This window comes from Berghia stephanieae, chromosome 4 (assembly GCF_034508935.2).
Source record: "Berghia stephanieae isolate SIO BIC M18660-M18661 chromosome 4, UCSD_Bste_1.3, whole genome shotgun sequence".
In the NCBI taxonomy this organism is placed as follows: Eukaryota; Metazoa; Mollusca; class Gastropoda; order Nudibranchia; family Aeolidiidae; genus Berghia; species Berghia stephanieae.
The window spans coordinates 75,046,305-75,067,504 of record NC_088363.1 but is presented as its reverse complement, the minus strand read 5'-3'; the positions used below and the strand labels follow the sequence as shown (position 1 = coordinate 75,067,504).

At 35.7% G+C, this 21,200-nt stretch overlaps 1 protein-coding gene across 1 annotated transcript in view; it reads left to right on the top strand.

Annotated features, from left to right (window-relative positions):
* The first annotated feature begins 482 nt into the window (after positions 1–482).
* The window catches only part of LOC144971236 (sialin-like), a 35,151-nt gene continuing 14,433 nt past the window's right edge, over positions 483–21,200 (top strand). Inside the window, exons 1-5 of the mRNA XM_078911747.1 lie at positions 483–559; positions 10,795–10,994; positions 14,566–14,650; positions 15,760–15,908; positions 18,538–18,625. Coding sequence (XP_078767873.1) covers positions 538–559; positions 10,795–10,994; positions 14,566–14,650; positions 15,760–15,908; positions 18,538–18,625 — 544 coding nt within the window. The 5' untranslated portion in view covers positions 483–537. The remainder of the gene's footprint in view (positions 560–10,794; positions 10,995–14,565; positions 14,651–15,759; positions 15,909–18,537; positions 18,626–21,200) is intronic.

Here is a 21,200-nt window from a genome sequence, read left to right as displayed (position 1 = left end):
GTTGGAAGCTCATAATAAACTGTTAATATTATTTATTTAAGCAGAAATTTAATTTTTCTGTGTTTATGTGTGGGTGGAAATGATTTGGGCACAGTCGAGGTTATTTAAGACCACCTCTGTCCAACCCACATTGAATCCCTAGTAAAAATATGGGATGGACTTCGGCTCCAGTATTCTCATTAAATAAACGTTAATCTACATGTGTATCCAATGCTGTGGCCCTTTGTTGCTAAAACGACCTAAAAAATAACAGTACATGCTTTTAAAACGAAATGCAATTACTTCATCGTCATAATACAGACACCTGAATATTTAAATTATGATAGATGCATAGAGACCGTCGCAGTGCATGTAATCAAATTCCATTGTCCTAATTAATTCAACGGGTTTTTACACAAACCATCAATTCAAATAAATATTTATGCGACGGCAGATGTGATTAATCTATTTCAATTTTTTCAAATATTAATCGTCTCGAATCAGTCTCAATATTACAAATCGTGGAGTCTGTATACGGGTCCTTTCTGTCAAATAATAATGGATGTTCTCGTTGAAAAATGTGAGGTTATTAATCATATTATCTTTAATTCCACCCTCCCCCTTTATGTTTTGGAGTCGAGTTATAAACGCGTACCCTTGTTAAGAATATAGGAATAAAGATTGTCCCAACTATCGTCGGGAACCTCCGTGGTGTAATTCGTAGCACGTCTGATTGGTAGTCAGAAAGTCGAGATTCTATCCCGTCGAAGAAGACTGCTTTTTTGGAGATTTTTTCTTCTTGTATTATTCTTGCTTTGTCTTTTTTTTTCATACACACTTGTTTAGATCTATAAATGCAGATAGAAAACTCACATTTTTCACTATACACATGAACCGATGTTGAAACATTGAAGTAATTTGGGCTTTAAAATATAACCTACCCTCTAACAAGATATGAAGTGAATAGAAAAGTGCCAGAAGACAATAGAGAATAAAAATTTTTCGCGGCGGTGGTGGGGTTTGAACCTGCGACCTTATTGGTACGACAACTCCGCCTGGCAGGTGAGAGCGTGGCTCTACCGTGTGAGCTATCCACGAACACAAAAAATATTCGTTTCAAACTCAAAGTCATTACTAGATCCCTCTCTCACCCACTTCTTGAGACCGCCGATTCGTTCGTACACCACCATCGCGAATAATTTTGACCAGCAGTTAAGCTTAATAGCCAATATTCTCAACACAAACATATAACATAGAAACGATTGAGACATTGAGTATGCTCCGGTGTATGGGGTGAATTTTTAATTCAGAAAAGTGAGTGGAGCAGGCACTTATGTTGGTAACAACAAGATATGAAGTGAATAGAAAAGTGCCAGAAGACAATAGAGAATAAAAATTTTTCGCGGCGGTGGTGGGGTTTGAACCTGCGACCTTATTGGTACGACAACTCCGCCTGGCAGGTGAGAGCGTGCTCTACCGTGTGAGCTATCCACAACACAAAAAATATTCGTTTCAAACTCAAAGTCATTACTAGATCCCTCTCTCACCCACTTCTTGAGACCGCCGATTCGTTCGTACACCACCATCGCGAATAATTTTGACCAGCAGTTAAGCTTAAAGCCAATATTCTCAACACAAACATATAACATAGAAACGATTGAGACATTGAGTATGCTCCGGTGTATGGGGTGAATTTTTAATTCAGAAAGTGAGTGGAGCAGGCACTTATGTTGGTAACAACAAGATATGAAGTGAATAGAAAAGTGCCAGAAGACAATAGAGAATAAAATTTTTCGCGGCGGTGGTGGGTTTGAACTGCGACCTTATTGTACGACAACTCCGCCTGGCAGGTGAGAGCGTGGCCTACGTGTGAGCTATCCACGAACACAAAAAATATTCGTTTCAACTCAAAGTCATTACTAGATCCCTCTCTCACCACTTCTTGAGACCGCCGATTCGTTCGTACACCACCATCGCGAATAATTTTGACCAGCAGTTAGCTTATAGCCAATATTCTCAACACAAACATATAACATAGAAACGATTGAGACATTGAGTATGCTCCGGTGTATGGGTGAATTTTTAATTCAGAAAAGTGAGTGGAGCAGGCACTTATGTTGGTAACAACAAGATATGAAGTGAATAGAAAAGTGCCAGAAGACAATAGAGAATAAAATTTTTCGCGGCGGTGGTGGGGTTTGAACCTGCGACCTTATTGGTACGACAACTCCGCCTGGCAGGTGAGAGCGTGCTCTACGTGTGAGCTATCCACGAACACAAAAAATATCGTTTCAATCAAAGTATTACAGTCCTCTCTCACCACTTCTGAGACGCCGATTCGTTCGTACACACCATCGCGAATAATTTTGACAGCAGTAGCTTATAGCCAATATTTCAACACAACATATAAATAGAAACGATTGAGACATTGTATGCTCGGTGTATGGTGAATTTTTAATTGAAGTGAGTGGGCAGGCATTATGTGGTAACAAAAGTATAAGTGAATGAAAGTGCCAGAAGACAATAGAGAATAAATTTTGCGGCGGTGGTGGGGTTTGAACTGCGACCTATTGTACGACAACTCGCCTGGCAGGTGAGAGCGTGGCTTACGTGTGAGCTATCACGAACACAAAAAATTTCGTTTCAAACTCAAGTCATTACTAGATCCTTCTCACCCACTTCTTGAGACGCCGTTCGTTCGTACACCCCATCGCGAATAATTTTGACCAGCAGTTAAGCTTATAGCAATATTCTCAAACAAAATATAACATAGAACGATGAGAATGAGTATGCCCGGTGTATGGGTGAATTTTTAATCAGAAAGTGAGTGAGCAGCATTATTGGTAACAAAAGATTGAAGTGATAGAAAAGTGCAGAAGCATAGAATAAAAATTTTCGGCGGTGGGGGGTTTAACTCGACCTTATTGTACGACACTCGCCTGCAGGTGAGAGGTGCTCTACGTGTGAGTATCCGAACACAAAAATATTGTTTCAAATCAACTATAGATCCCTCTCTCACCACTTCTGAGCGCCGATTCGTTCGTAACCACCATGCGAATAATTTTGCCAGCAGTTAAGCTTAATAGCAATATTCAACACACATATAACATAAACGATTGAGACATTGTATGTCGGTATGGTGAATTTTTAATTCAGAAAAGTGAGTGAGCAGGCACTTATGTTGGTAACAACAAGATATGAAGTGAATAGAAAAGTGCCAGAAGACAATAGAGAATAAAAATTTTTCGCGGCGGTGGTGGGGTTTGAACCTGCGACCTTATTGGTACGACAACTCCGCCTGGCAGGTGAGAGCGTGGCTCTACCGTGTGAGCTATCCACGAACACAAAAAATATTCGTTTCAAACTCAAAGTCATTACTAGATCCCTCTCTCACCCACTTCTTGAGACCGCCGATTCGTTCGTACACCACCATCGCGAATAATTTTGACCAGCAGTTAAGCTTAATAGCCAATATTCTCAACACAAACATATAACATAGAAACGATTGAGACATTGAGTATGCTCCGGTGTATGGGGTGAATTTTTAATTCAGAAAAGTGAGTGGAGCAGGCACTTATGTTGGTAACAACAAGATATGAAGTGAATAGAAAAGTGCCAGAAGACAATAGAGAATAAAAATTTTTCGCGGCGGTGGTGGGGTTTGAACCTGCGACCTTATTGGTACGACAACTCCGCCTGGCAGGTGAGAGCGTGGCTCTACCGTGTGAGCTATCCACGAACACAAAAAATATTCGTTTCAAACTCAAAGTCATTACTAGATCCCTCTCTCACCCACTTCTTGAGACCGCCGATTCGTTCGTACACCACCATCGCGAATAATTTTGACCAGCAGTTAAGCTTAATAGCCAATATTCTCAACACAAACATATAACATAGAAACGATTGAGACATTGAGTATGCTCCGGTGTATGGGGTGAATTTTTAATTCAGAAAAGTGAGTGGAGCAGGCACTTATGTTGGTAACAACAAGATATGAAGTGAATAGAAAAGTGCCAGAAGACAATAGAGAATAAAAATTTTTCGCGGCGGTGGTGGGGTTTGAACCTGCGACCTTATTGGTACGACAACTCCGCCTGGCAGGTGAGAGCGTGGCTCTACCGTGTGAGCTATCCACGAACACAAAAAATATTCGTTTCAAACTCAAAGTCATTACTAGATCCCTCTCTCACCCACTTCTTGAGACCGCCGATTCGTTCGTACACCACCATCGCGAATAATTTTGACCAGCAGTTAAGCTTAATAGCCAATATTCTCAACACAAACATATAACCTACCCTTTACACGGTTTGAATTTGTTAAATAGATTAAATTTTCCCCTTTTGTAAATACTTCTTGGATTTTAAAACGATAATAAAATGTGTAACGTTTAAAAGATTGATAATTATAAAGGAAACAAGGGAAAAATATAAATCAATTCTTTCTTTTTAACCTTTTCAGTTAACCATTTGAAATTGACCTTTACATTTGGTCTTTCTGGGTTTTGAAACGTGAGTCTAAAACAGAAATGACCATTTAATAATGTACAAGAATTGAGCTTAATTGAATTGGACCAAACGCTAGCTTAGTAAAATGCCTAAACCTTGGTGGACATAGACACACCTGTTAATAGATAGTGACAAAGTGTCTTAATCACTAACATTTTTGCAACAATAGTATTCAAGGTGCCATTAAATAAAAATATATATGAATACACAGTATCAAGATTTATAGTCTGGTTGATCGTATCCTTGATCATATCCTTTTTAAGCTCATAGTCTGATATTGACCAAAAACTATGATCGCAGATACAAAAACAACAAATAAGTCTTGAGTTGTATCTATCCAATGGGATCAATTGTTTCCTTGAGCACTACTAACAACTGACTAGATTGTGTCTATGATCTCAAAATATAGAAGGTGTCCATAAAGCCTGATTTCAAAGACTTATTATTCTTAAAACGCTATAGATATTTACATCAGGTTTTCACCATTTTCACGGTACAAAAATCGCTTAGTCGACTGAAGTTTGATCAATCTCTCACTATGTGTCTCACCAAATTTAGATTATCCTGTTTTTAATTTTGAAAGTGGTTTTTCTTTAATGGTCTGCAAACTGGGCTGTGACAGTTTTTTGGGCTAACTTTGACGGTTTTAATCATGTAATCACATTACGCACTTTTGCCATTTCGAAATAGAAGGAGAGAAAAATGATGTCTTTTAATTTCAGGTTGATTTTGCTAATTTTGTTGATGTAAGGTGGTTGGTTGATGACTTATGGGCATTAATGTGTGACTATTCTCAGAAGATGGAGAAAACCAGATGTAAATATTTTATAATGGTTGAAGAATAATAAGTCTTTGAAATCAGGGAAAGACTTTTTGGAACCCTTGTATCGATAGCCTAGTCAGTCCACCAGTCCGTTCCAAGTCCTGTGCACTGTGCACACGGACTATCGCAAATTCCTCCAAAGTTACAAAATGTGGTGCCCTGATTTTTTGCATGCGAGCTTATACTTTAAGTGAGATTATGAATTTTGAATTACCGATAGTGATTGACCAAACACTTTTCTCACAATGCCGAATTTCTTTGAGCTTTTCATCGTTTTCACTCAAACTTTAGAATTTTTACATTAATGGTGTGTTGATTCTCTTTCCCGTGGGGAAAATATTCACAACGAAGTTGCATTCAGTGGAGCAGAACTTAGCAAATAATATTGGGTTGTTTCAAATAGTGTAACAATGGATATCATTTAAATAGTACTTAACGGTGTTGAAAACTCACAATGTTTATAGTTTATCTCTTCCTTTGGTGGACGACGGAACTGTTATATATTGGACGATACAAGCAGCCCATTAAGTGTTTAGACGTTTTGTGGACATTGATGTAAAAGACCAAGGGAGGGAGGGGGGGGGGGTGGAGGGGGGGGGGGGTTGTCCTCCGATTTTTACCGAATTTAGTCCGTCTGCTATAGGGCGAAGTGAAATGCCTTTCACAAAGATATAATCCCCGACCAACTGTTAAGCAAGAGAACTTATGAAGACATGTCACGAAAATTCATTGGTCATCCATCAAGCACGGTAAAGGTTTGCCATTCTTGAATTATGTTCCGTGGAGAGGGGGCGCTATGAATGTAATAAAGCGAAATGTTACTGAATCTAAACTTCTTTAATACCAGATTTCATGTAATATTTGTACAGTATAACCCTTTAAGGAAACCACAGCTTTCAAATGCAAGAGATGCAAAATTAAAATGATATTATCATTAATTTTCCTTTTCCACTCTGAGTACCTTGCTCTGGACAATCTATTAATAGTTTTAATATTCGTGACATGTCATGGAAAAAAATTCCGCGCTTCGCCTCTGGAGAAATACTTGTAAATTTTCCTCATTATTGCAAATTTGCATTATATTGTTATCAGTTTTTTAATGAATGTAGAAATGCCTACAGGCAGCTACGCCTCTGGGTTTTAACTATTAAAATGAAACCATTGTTAATGTCAAGTATGTAGAAAGTGTACAATTTGCTGTGGCATTTTGATCCCAGGGTGGCAATGTCAGTGAGTAGTGCACATGATTCTCGTGAAAAGTAAACCCCAAGTCAAGCCTGTGGGGGGTGGGGTTGGGTCAGTGATCGTAATCACAGCAGAATTCACTGTGTGTAATATTGTTTACGTAAACCATCATAATGTTCACTCTTCCCAGACCCTTCGTTTTTTATATGCCGTAAAGAAGAAAAATCCCAAAGTATGGTACTGTAACCGATGCAAACCATTGGCTTAATGTCACTAATAATTATAGTGTTCGAGCCAATTATCATTAAATTCTTTCAGAAGGTTGTGATATTTTGTGTCAACTCGTGCGCCCGAGTCGTGGAACGGACTAAAGTGTCAGGCTACAGTAGAACGAAATTGGAGTCACTCACCTCATTGTTATTATCTGTAGCCATTTTTATGAGTTAGTTCATAAACATTAATTGTAATGATCCAGACTATAAAACGTTTACGGTTAGACATTGTTGTATGCGTTGGTACGTTATAATCCGGCTAGAGGAAGTTATGAGATTTTTTTTAGTAAGCGCATAGCATCTGTAAATTAACAAAGGCTACACAGGGACTTTTTTTTTTTTTACGTCTCTTTTAAAGAGCACCGCCAGTTGTCATTACAGTCCGTTCCACAATCCATGCCCACGCGTTGACGTGGATATCTTTACAACCTTCTGATGGATTTTTGATGATAATTGGCTCGAACACTAGAATTGTTAAAGACGTTAAGCAGAATTTTTTTCTTCGGTTACATCACCATACTTCCGGATTTTTCTTTTTTACACAGTATATAAAAAGACGAAGGGTCTGGAATGAGTGAAGATTTTGATGGTTTACATTAACAACATTATACACAGTGAATTGGATTCAATAGTCTGATGCCACGTCGCCCAGCAACGGCGTCCATCGTGGTTCTAAACAAAGAAAATCGGTACTTTTTATTCTTTATGCTGGCTAGAACTTTTCATATGTCTTGTGATCAGAATGTGTAAAAGTGAAAACATGATACACGTTTATGCTCCTGAGAGAAATATTTCATAAGGGCGTACGCGATAGTTTAGAGGCAGTTACTAAGTTACCATGCGTCATTACGAGGGAAGTGACGTTACGACTGTTGAAGCGTATTATGTTGTGGTGAACTCCCCATAGGCTTGACCAAGGGTTTATTTCTCACGAGATTCATGAGCACTACTCACTAACATTGTCACCCTAGGTTCAAAATAACACCGCAAATTATAAACTTTGTATACATTTGACATAAACAATTATTACTTTTAATCGTGGAAAGCGTAGTAACTTCCTGTTGTGATTTATATATTCATCAAAACTTAACACAATATGGATTAAACACGTTAATTGTTAAAATGAGGAAAATTTACAATTATTTCTCCAGAGAGGCGAAGCGCTGAATACTTTTTTATGATATGCGGCAAAGAGCAATACTATTAACAGATGGCACACAAACAGAAACTCAGAATGGAGAGGTCAAGTTAATAATTATGTCATTTCAATTCCTTTTTTATGACACGCGGCAAAGAGCAATACTATTAACAAAAGTCACACCATCAGGACCTCAGAATTGAGAGGTCAAATTAATAATTATGTCATTGTAAATATGGATCTCTGGTATTTAAAAACTGCGGTTCCTCTGAAAGGAAATGTACAAAACTTACTCGTACATGGAATCTGGTGTTTAAGAAGTTTAGATTGAGTGATATATCACATTATTACATTCAATGCGCCAGACCCCCCCTCCCCCCCCGGCCGTGAACATAATTCGAGGATGCAATGTACATACTCGATAGTGATCAGTGGGTTTAATGACATTTTTGGCGACCTTATGAGTTGTCTTGCTCAACATCGTTGGGATTAGGTGTTTCTGAAGGCATTCTCCTTTCCTATCGAACCGGCAATCCCCTAGTTTAAAATCAATTCTTTGTCGAAAATGTAAAGCACCTACGCTGCTTGTGTAGTATGATATGTCCGGTGTCCACCTGGATAGAGATCAATTATAAACGCTGTGAGCGTGTTTTCAACGCTCTTGAGTACAAATTCAATGACATCAATTATTACATTATTACAACCAAAAATGAATTGTTAAGCTACGCCACTGAATGCAACTTTGTTATGATTATTTTCCCCCATGGGTAACACGCCATTACTGTAAAGATTTTAAAGTTTGAGTCATATTTTATTCAAAACGATGAAAAGATCAAAAGAATTCGACATTGTGAGAAAACTGGAGTATCACTCTCGGAATTCAAAATTCGTAACCTCCCTTAAAATATAAACCCGGATGCAAAAAAACAACGACACCACATTCGGTAACTTTGGAGGAATTTACGGTATTCCGTGTATTCCGTGCGCACGGGATTTGGAACAAACTAGAGTATTTGTGCTCAAGGAAGCAAGTGGTCCTATAGGTTGAACTAGTGAATAAAACTCACGAATCGTTTTCTCAAGGCGGTGGTGGCCTTGTATTTTGAACATACAAACTCACGACTTTCTAAATAATATCTGACTGCCAAAGGCCCCATTTTCACAGGATAAGCCAAACCGTGTTTACCCAACCGCACTGTCTCTCTTCCGATTGCATGTACCGGTGTAATCTGTCCCTCTGTCCTGCAGTTTGACGGTTGTAATTGAACAATTTGATATCATAACCGCAGCACGGTACCTAAAGCTTGATGGGAAATGATCAGTGTTCATTTCCGCACAAGCCATGCAATCTAGCAATGGGTCCTGTTGTGTTGTGGTAGTGGGAAAAAAAACGAGAGAGCAAAATAGATATGAAAACAAGGATGATGTGGGTTGGCTTGTACCATACGCTCTTTGAAGATTTGAAAAATGATGAAAAATGCTTTATTTATGGAATAATGACACTTGGATCGATCGAGCTGCTTTTTACAACTAGAGGCGAGAGAGCCGATCGTTGACTTGAATCGTCCATTTTCAATTTTCACACGGAGCGTGTTATTCCATAAAATGAGGAAAGCGCGATGTGTTCATTTCACGTAAAGTCCCCATTGAGACCGTAAATTTTGGCCTACATCCTCGTGTGTCCATTACAATTAGCTTTCATTTCACACAGTCGCTATGTTTTACTTGTAACAGTTTTCGTCAGCGCTCTTGACACTACTTGCTTATCCTGTGTAATAATGGCCTGAATCATCATGCTGTCTTTCCCATCAGTTCAGTGTCCTATTTGATCTCTTAAAATTATGTCTGACAGTTTCAGTAATCTGTTTAGACGTTATTCACATTAATAAATTGTCTTTGAGAAGTTGGAGACGAACCCTGTTGCAATGTTATCTGGATGTCACGGACACCCTACATCTGGAATTAACTTTTACGCGATTCAAGTGACGATGGTGATGCTCCAATTATATCGTTTTTGTTGCTGTCTTGTCTATGCGTTTGCTTTAATCTGTTATAATCTGGACACTATATTAGGGAAAACAACATTTATTGCCATTGGTTTGGCCAGCTAGGATTGATGGTGAACATTGCATCAGCTGATGCGATAATTAAATACGACCAATAAAACGAAAACGAAGTATTATTCAGGATGATTATGATGAAATTAGTATTGCGGATTACACATAACAAACATTGATAGCTTTTTAATCTCATATTAATTAATTGAATTTGAAATCAATATGAATCCGTTAACTTTTTCTCTTCATATTTGTATGTTCAGAGTAAAATGATCGGATCAGTCGAAAGCCTACAACTGCACAATGTTAAATAAACATTTTGTTTTGACATTTTGCAGAGAATTCTTTTACTTTATGTTTCATCGTTATAGAATTGCTGAAATAAATGGACAGGGAGACTTTTGAGATGATTGTTTTTTCTTTAAATATCTGTTTCATTTTATTTGAGGAGGGATAATAGCATGTTATTTGGACAATCCTTTATGCGACAAGCAGGTCTAGTGATATGACGCTCGCATTCTGATCGGAATGTCTGAGGTCGTCTCCCGCTCTGAGCAAATTTGAGCCGCTGAAAAAGGCTTTTTATTACATTCTTTTACCGTTCTCATGTGTAAAATGAGAAACCTGCCATTAACAGCGTGTCTCTATCCGAAAATATTAATGTACTCGTAATATCGCCTAAAAGCCGTCATATCTAAACCTCTATGTTAAGCATTACTGGTGGCCCCGGGACCCCTTGTAAAGTGCTTTAAACACGTTTAGTAGATTTTGCGCTAAATAAACATTTGATGAATTTATGGAAAAAATATTTCAATTAAAAAAACATCTTTCCCAGCACCTCTGGTATGCTCCCAAAGACTAACATTAGTCATCATGCAGCTCCTGGGTGCATTCTTTGTTTATGCAGCAAGAGTGAACCTCTCTGTGGCCATATTGTGCATGGTAAAAAGTGACGTCACCCTCAATGTTACTGCAATTGGACAGGACAATGGTACAGACAAGGAACTGGCACAAAACACGTCTGTGATAGGCGATGTAAGTAAGGTAGTACATAGAAAAAGACTTTCAGAGCTATAAGCTCATATATCCAGACTGCCTCCGAGTACCTATTATTGTTGCAATAAACAAAATGATAAAAATTGTTTGCTACATTTTGAATAGGACACCGGCCAATCGCAAAATACTTTCATCCAGATCACAATTAGACTCGAGTTATACAGTAATAGCTGGGATGTCAATGTGTCTAAACAAATGTCGGTTGCGTCTGATAGATTCAAAATCTATAAAACATGATATATTATGATAAATTTTGTTTCATGTTCCCTGTTTCGTTTTCTTTCTAAACTGGTCAATTTCAATACAATTTTTAATATCATAGTTTCCCTGTTGTAACTTTCACTCTCTCACTTCCTCTTTCGTCCCACTTTTTTTTTGCAGTTATATTTGATGTAATAAAATAGTTTGTCCAAAAATCTTAAATTAGAGACTTATAAATGAGGAGAAATGAAGCAAAAAATGTTTGTGAACAAAATGAAAAGAGTTGTTATCAATGTGAATGTTGAACACAGGACATTATATTACTTTTTATTTATCCTATTGTTGCTTGATCAGCACATAAGGCTGAGAAAGTGGAAAGCCATCTTTCTCGGTTGGAAACCATTTTTGTCATCTGTCTAACAGAATATTCGATTATGGTTAAATTGGGTGCTTTTTAGTATGGTTTCTAACATTCAAGCCAATAATATTATTAAATCAATATGTGTAACTGATTAACAGATTATTAAAGGTAGCCGTTTATCTCCATAATAGAAACCCCTTAAAATTAAAGGTACTGATTTAGGAATATAACTCATTTCGTTACATACAAGAACATAAAATGTGATTTTAGAGGCTGGGATGTTATTACAGTTTAACTCATTAGAGGAAACATTAAAGCGTTGAAATTATTTTGTTCTCGCCCTAAAAATAGTATCCCCACCTACGTATTGTAGTTGTTGAACCTTCTTTCACCAACTATAGGCATTTAATGGGAGACCTAATCCAGAAATATAAAATCATTCAAAATATTATCATAAGATATAGATGTAAATGACTTTCATTGGATTGAATCAATCCTTAAATACCATGTTAATTCTGTAGTCATTCTCAAAAGTTATATGAATACAAGTCAAAAGTTTTATCATATGCATATCAATTTGAAAACGTTATATTCCTTATCAGTTGCGTCCATGAACGTGTTTGTATTTATTGTTATAAGTTAAAAGAAATTTGTCGGATTGCAATTGAAAATAATGAAATCTTGTATATATTTTTCAATTATCATCTGTGGGGGATGGAATTGAACAGATAATAATTAAATACATAAGATTAAAATTTAATTCAAAATGTCTTTATTGTGGGAAATATTTTGCATTTGACGCTCAGAGTACATCGAAGTAAGAGCAATTAAGAAATAAGAACAAAAAGATTAATATTAGATCCATATGATCTTTCTCCGACATTCAAAATATTTTACATAGATATAAGTAAATCAAGAATCTATCAACACTAGTAAAAAGCTCTCCATAACATTTACTCATGTACTCTTACACTATCCGATTTTTACTCTCTTTAGAAACTACAATTCATATTTATTTTCTTGGTTTAAAATATGGAAGTTGAAAGTTAAAGACCCACTTTTAAAAAAGCCCTGGGTTAAGAAAAACTACCATTTACATTTTTAACTGGCCCAGAAAGACATCCGGCTTTTTAATTGGATAAAAGAGGACGTTGCTCTTACGTGTTCCACAGCACTGCAGCATTCATGTCTTCGTCTACATTTATATCACAGACTGGCATAGATTTTGTGAGGGAGTGCTGTTTATGACTCTTATTGAGACTGCGACATTAATGACGTATAAATAAATAAAGCTTATCGCGTGATAAGAACAAACAAAAAATAACCCAACTTTTTCTTTGTGCTAAAATACATTATAAAATATATCTATTATTGATTACAGAAACGAATCCACGTATAATATTTAAGTCAATGGATACGTCTTAAAATTCAGTCGAGGAACCAAAACTGCTTCTTGAGAACAGGACTAGTGTTTATCATTCCCTGATCTATCTTGGCTCAAATACAGAGTTTGGTGAGAATTAATTGGAGCTTTACATGTATGATAAACCATAAAATAAAGTCGTAAGTCCTTCAATTTTGGTTTCATTTTCATAAACAATATTTATCATAGGTGCCAGGTTTCAAATATAATACAAGATTTCAGACCACAATTAGACTTAATGAAAACATGGAATATTCTCTGTTTTAACATACAAAATGCATGTGTGCTTTGAACCTGATTAAAATCATGGTAGTCACAAGTAAATTTTTTTGAGATTTAGATATAATTTTTAAAAATTACTCTATGAACTTTGTACAATTTTGAAGTTAAGACTGAAATCTTTAATATCAACAGCAGTTCGTAAATGTTAGTCTTGACTTCGTATTTCCAATTAGATATTCTAGATGTTTCTATTACCTTAAACAATTAAAGAAAACAGCACATAAAAAACTTTTTAGGCAGCATGCTATTTAAATGATTAAGTCATAGATTTGTTCTTAAATAAGATAAGAGTGGTAAACAACCAAACTAAAACTCAAAACAGTTCTTTCCATTTTCCCAAGTTCACAACTAGAGTGTTATTCAGTGATGTTATTTAAATATGAGATATCTTCTTCTTCTTCTTCGTTCCCGTCACGTCACATGGTCAGTCCGGTCTGGTGAATGAAGCCCACAGTGGTCCTGAGGTCGTCCTCACTGCCGTACAGCTTCTTTGAGTATGGGGTTGGGTCAGGCCAGAAGTTCCTTCTCAACTGGTTGTAACTTGGACATTCCATTAGGACATGACGTCCATTTTCATTTTCAAGTCCGCAGTCACATTGTCCAGAGGCACCTGCTCTGGACATCCTCCACATATGTTCCTTTAACTGGTTGTGTCCAGTTCTCAGTCTGAAGATGATGACCTGTTCCTTTCTGTCGAGCACCTTGATTGGGTCATTCATGTTGTATTCTGGGTGCTTATCTCTCCATCTGAGATATAATTCGTTTGTTTTTAGAACAACTAGATTACCATAAGGCAGAGTTTTGGGATGCAATTAAAACATTCATAAACGAACCTTATGAATAACTTTGTTCTATAATTTACAAATTTGATTTGTAGTATCATTTGAAAAAAAAAACGTTTCAGATATTGTTTTTCAGTATTCATTTGTGTCTATAAAGTGACAAGATTGGTAAATTATATGATATAATGTTCTTTTTTTTAAAAGAATTGTTTGTGCCAATTTCTTTGCTTTGTGCGACACGAGACACTATCTATGTCAATGTCTTCTTTTGTTCATCCTGATTATAAAATAGATATTTCTTTCAACCTCTGACCGATGAGAAAAAATCAAAATTATCAAGATCCATTTCCACCTTTTCCGCTTTCCAGCATCAAATACTGGTTCAGTTTGTGTGTATTTAGCCATTAGCCATTTAGCCAGAACATTATAATATAGACATAAATCATTGTCATGTAATTGTTTGTTATATAGTGCTTTTTCTTCTTCTCATTCTCCATACAGCGAGGTGAATTTGATTGGGACAAATCGACACAATCTCACCTCCTTTCCATGTACTTTTATGGCTATATCATCACACAAGTTCCTGGTGAGACTGGCATACAATATTTTTCGTTTGATAAAGTAAAAATAACAAAACATTATGATGTGAACATTTCGGGCATTCCCTTTATTAGTGAAGAGAACGATGGAATGAATAGACATAAAATACTAAGATTTCTGAAATATTTCCAGCTTTATTTATCGCTCACTTTGCTAATAAAGATAACACCCAGGAATGTTCTTATACTTAATCATGATCAACTTAATTGATTCTTAATTCAATTTTACTCTTGAGCATTTTGAGTATTTATATAGCGCAACATCCACAAAAAAATGTCCCTAGCAAACAACAAAATTTAACATGTAGGACGAGACATTCCGTCTGTTAGGAGATATTAAGATTGTTTTACGATTGAGCAACCCTGTTAATGGACTGGTACTCATTTCATATATGAGTATTTTGAGAAAATGTGAGTTAATAGCTTTTTTCAAGGACTGAACTATGCGCCACTCTGAGCGGGACTCGAACTTTGGACCCTCCAATCCGAAGGCGAGTGTCCTAACACAAGACTACATCGCCGCATTAAGATCATTCTGTGGTAATGCTGCTGTCAAGATAACTAATTTGGAGAAATGTTAATGTCAAATTCTATTATCAGGCATTGACGTTTTTTCTCATACTCAAAGATGCGTTATTAGTAAAATCCAATCCTCTACAGTATCTTTCTGTCTTCTTTTCCTCTGCAAATGAATAAATAAATAATGTAAAAACAAACAAAGAAACAACTATTGATATGGAATTAAAAATACAAGAATCTAATACAAATGAGTACTGTAAACATACAACAATAATATTTTATTTAAATGTGACATGTCGTCTCAAAACGGTAATATATTGTGATGAATCAGACCCTCAAAAGTGAGTTTAGAAATGAAATAATGTGAAATACGAACTTGGTATTTTGTGCAATACCAGAAATAGTATTCTTTCTCCACCTTAAGGAAGAGAAATCGACCCAGAGTTTCATATATGTGGCTATAATTTAAAATTTCCAGCATCTTGGTCGTCCAGACATAACACCACTATGAGACAATGAGTCATATAATATGCTATTAATAAGAGATCAGTATTACCATGAATTGGTTCTTCAATAGGCGGCTGGCTTTCGTCCAGGTTTGGAGGTAGAAGAGTGTGGGGATTGTTCCAGTTGGTCAGTGCCATCTGTACTTTACTTACCCCCGTCAGTGCACGTACGCACTTTTATCTTACGTCCGCTGTCCGATTCGTTCTTGGCTTTTCTGCGGTAAGTATCTTTATACTATTATGTTGTTGTTGATACACTATGACAATGTCTAACTAAGCTATCATTACCATATCCAAAAATCATTAACGTCATCATCATCATCATCATCATCTTCTTTAATGTAGTCTTCGTTGTTGTGGTAATAATTAGCAGTTGTAGCGTCATTATTGTAACACTCTCAAAAACAACCAATCTCGACACTGTAAAAAGTTGGCGATTTTACGCAAATCGTTGCATTTGAAAGAATGTATTCACTTAATTACTTTAAGGATTTCAGATCTACACAAAGTTTTCAACATTTTTCATCGATTTATGAGATCAAGTATTATTATTGCCCATTTGATGCTTTCAATGTGATGGTTTCGGGTGGGTAATACCCAGGTTTAATTTATGACCACACCCTCAACTCTATTTGTCCAGTATAAACATTAAATACAGAAATTCTTGAGCGAGGAGGGGGGGGGGGGTGTCTGTTAGGAACTGTCCGATTGGCTTTTTTAAGCATATCGTGACATTCATAATGATATTATTCACTTGATCACATTAAGGTAATCGGATTTACAGAAATTTTAGACAAGTTTCACCGATTAACAACATCAACTAGTATTACTGCTAATATTACTGTCGTTTTTATGCTTTCGATGTGTTATTATTGCCCTGGAAAATATTTAGTTAAACATTATCGGCAAACTGTCAATTGTATCTGTCTAGCTTCTAGCCCGAAAAAACAAACAAAATTAGACATATTATGATTGAGTACTTGATGCTGTTCGCGTCTGCTTCAGATTTTCATTTGACCTCAGGATTAAAGTGGTCAAGACACCCATTTTCTTTCATGTATGTATAGATCAGTGTACTACTGCTTAGTTTTGAATATGGGTAAATTCTCAATTTTACCAATCAACAATCAAAACATGATCACCAGAGTACTGTTACTGTAAGGTAAGTTCTCGATCGACTTGGGACTTATTGATATTGATATCTACTGACTGATAAACTAAAATCATGCCGAATAAAGCATGGCAGCGACGACAAGCACATCGATTAAAATAGGCGTAATCAAGCTAATCAAGAAAATGATTCAGGTCAATCTAAAGTGATGTTTACTAGTAATTCAAATTACAATAGCATATATGACCAAAATGATAATAATAATAAAAAAAAAATAATAATAGTAATAATGATAATGATAACAATAATAATAATAATAATATTAATAATAATAATAATAATAATAATAATAATAATAATAATAATAATAATAATAATAATAGTAATGATAATAATAATAATAAATAATATAATAATAATAATAATAAAATAATAATAATAATAATAATAATAAATAATAATAACATTGATAATATTTATAATGATAATGATAATACAAATAATAATAATAATAATAATAATAATAATAATAATAATGATGATAATAATAAATAATAATAATAATAATAATAATAATAATAATAATAATAATAATAATAATAATAATAATAATAATAATAATAATAATAATGATAATAATAATAATAATAATAATGATAATAAGATGAAAAAGAATGATAATGATATTAATAACATTGACATAAATGATAATGGTGATGATAATAATGATAATAATAACCATTTTATTATTATTATTATTATTATTATTATTATTATTATTATTATTATTATTATTATTATTATTATTATTATTATTATTATTATTATTATTATTATTAGTCACACTGAATAGAATTAGACCGACTGTTGAAAACTATTTGTCACATAGTCAAAGCGGATTCAGGACGGACTGCAGATGTAGTTTGGACTCATAAATGGCTTGCTGCCAAAACCCTGTCAGAAAAAATAAAATAGTTAACTGGAATAGATATGCCTGGCGCCTTCGATACTATCAATCGCCAATCCTTGTTAAATATTATGAAAGGAATATTTATGGAAGCTGGAGTTAGATTAGGCAGATTCCTTGTAAGTGAAACTGAGGATAACGACCATAACCATCGGTGCCTCAGAGATAATTTAAATCATTCCTTAAATCATCTCCTTGCGGTACACCACAAGGAGACAGCCTAAGCCCTGTTTTATTTATCATTTTGCTAGAAAATGCTTTAAAAGATGTGGCGGAGCTCCAACATGCTGAAACACCAATTCCATAACTTTAATCGCCTATCGGTGTCAAATGATCATCACTGGGTAAACAGCTCAACAGGGTAAAGCACAGTAAATTTTCTAAAATTCTGAATGCGGCTATGTGGTCTTGTGGTATGACACTCGCTTACGATCGGAAGGTCTTGGGTTCGAGCCTCGCTCGGCGCATAGTTGAGTCCATAGAAAAGGCTCTTTACTCACATTCTTTTACTGTACTCAGGTATAAAATGAGTACCTGGCCCTTAACAGCGTTGTCGCTGTCAGAAAGAAATTGTAATATCGCCTAACAGGCGTCTTGTCTCGTTCTATATGTTTCGTGTTGCTGTTGGTCAGGGACCCCATGTAAAGCGCTTTTGAGCACATTTAGTGGATATTGCGCTATATAAAAGCTCAATTTTGGATAGTGCGAGACTTGTGGGATATCCTGTATTATCAGTATAATAAAGATTTTGTTTCAAATGGTCTCACACAGGGCGTGACCTTTCCATCTGTCCATACCCTTCTGGGTCGATGGGCCCCGCAACTGGAGAGGAGCAAGCTCGTGGCTATTTCTTTTTTAGGTTAGATAATTTCATTTTTATAATTTTGCAGATTTTTTTCTTAAACTTTACTTTCGTCTTTGACTGGCATTGTTTGATACACACTGTTATGGTATAAGAGAAATAATAATTATATTATCTCATCCCCTAACGTAAATTATCCTCGACTATGGTCACGTGCCCAAGCTCACGGATCTGGGTTGGTAGAGTTTAGTTCAGTCCCTCTTCGTGTCGTGTGAAGAAAGGATGTTTGTGAAAATGGAGATGACTGGTTGCTCCATATAGATTGAAAATGTATCTATGTGTTTAAGTGTTTGTACGTCTGTCCAGGTATATTCTCTATCGTCCGTTATAAACGTTTCGTTATTCCTTTTGTTTAGCTTACTATCATTTTCGTCCAATCTTCTTCTATACTCTTAGGTGCACTCATGTGGTAGTTGTACCATCAAGCCGACTCACTTTGTCACTATATCTTTCTCTTCATTTCTCCTACATGGCTCTTCATAATCATATGATGTAAACCCGGAGACTCCTATCTGAGGGTCCTACTATGTTACGGACCGCATATGTCTGCTGTCTTAGGACTAAGCAGTATTGCTGAACCCCCTCTTATAAACACTCGTAACACACACATTTGTACATTACTCGCGTTTGTCTGGCATTGTTTGATACACACATTTGTACTTTACTTTCTCTTTTACTGGCATTGTTTGATACACACATTTGTACTTTACTTTCTCCTTTATTGGCATTGTTTGATATACACATTTGTATTTTACTTTCACCTTTGTCCGGCATTGTTTGATACAAACATTTGTACTTTACTCGCGTTTGTCTGGCATTGTTTGATACACACATTTGTACTTTACTTTTGCCTTTGTTGGCATTGTTTGATACCCACATTTGTATTTTACTTTCACCTTTGTCCGGCATTATTTGAAACACACATTTGTATTTACTTTCGCCTTTGTTGGCATTGTTTGATACACACATTTGTACTTTACTTTCGCATTTGTCTGGCATTGTTTGATACGCATATTTGTACTTTACTTTTGCCTTTGTTGGCATTGTTTGATACCCACATTTGTACTTTACTTTCGCCTTTGTCTGGCATTGTTTGATACACACATTTGTACTTTGCTTTCGTCTTTGTCTGGCATTGTTTGATACACACATTTGGACTTTTCTTTCACCTTTGTTGGCATTGTTTGATACACACATTTGGACTTTTCTTTACCTTTGTTGGCATTGTTTGATACGCACAATTCTACTTTACTTTCGCCTTTGTCTGGTATTGTTTGATACACACATTGTACTTTACTTTGCCTTTGTCTGGCATTGTTTGATACACAAATTTGTACTTTACTTTTGCCTTTGTCTGGCATTGTTTGATACACACATTTAGACTTTACTTTTGCCTTTGTCTGGCATTTTTTGATACACACAATTCTACTTTACTTTCGCCTTTGTCTGGCATTGTTTGATACACACATTTGTACTTTACTTTCGTCTTTGTCTGGCATTGTTTGATACACACATTTGTACTTTGCTTTCGTCTTTGTCTGGCATTGTTTGATACACACATTTGGACTTTTCTTTCACCTTTGTTGGCATTGTTTGATACACACATTTGTACTTTACTTTCGCCTTTGTCTGGCATTGTTTGATACACACATTTGTACTTTGCTTTCGTCTTTGTCTGGCATTGTTTGATACACACATTTGGACTTTTCTTTCACCTTTGTTGGCATTGTTTGATACACACATTTGGACTTTTCTTTCACCTTTGTTGGCATTGTTTGATACGCACAATTCTACTTTACTTTCGCCTTTGTCTGGTATTGTTTGATACACACATTGTACTTTACTTTTGCCTTTGTCTGGCATTGTTTGATACACAAATTTGTACTTTACTTTTGCCTTTGTCTGGCATTGTTTGATACACACATTTAGACTTTACTTTTGCCTTTGTCTGGCATTTTTTGATACACACAATTCTACTTTACTTTCGCCTTTGTCTGGCATTGTTTGATACACACATTTGTACTTTACTTTCGTCTTTGTCTGGCATTGTTTGATACACACATTTGTACTTTGCTTTCGTCTTTGTCTGGCATTGTTTGATACACACATTTGGACTTTTCTTTCACCTTTGTTGGCATTGTTTGATACACACATTTGTACTTTACTTTCGCCTTTATCTGGCATTGTTTGATACACACATTTGTACTTTACTTTCGTCTTTGTCTGGCATTGTTTGATACACACATTTGTACTTTGCTTTCGTCTTTGTCTGGCATTGTTTGATACACACATTTGGACTTTTCTTTCACCTTTGTTGGCATTGTTTGATACGCACAATTCTACTTTACTTTCGCCTTTGTCTGGTATTGTTTGATACACACATTGTACTTTACTTTTGCCTTTGTCTGGCATTGTTTGATACACAAATTTGTACTTTACTTTTGCCTTTGTCTGGCATTGTTTGATACACACATTTAGACTTTACTTTTGCCTTTGTCTGGCATTTTTTGATACACACAATTCTACTTTACTTTCGCCTTTGTCCGGCATTGTTTGATACACACATTTGTAC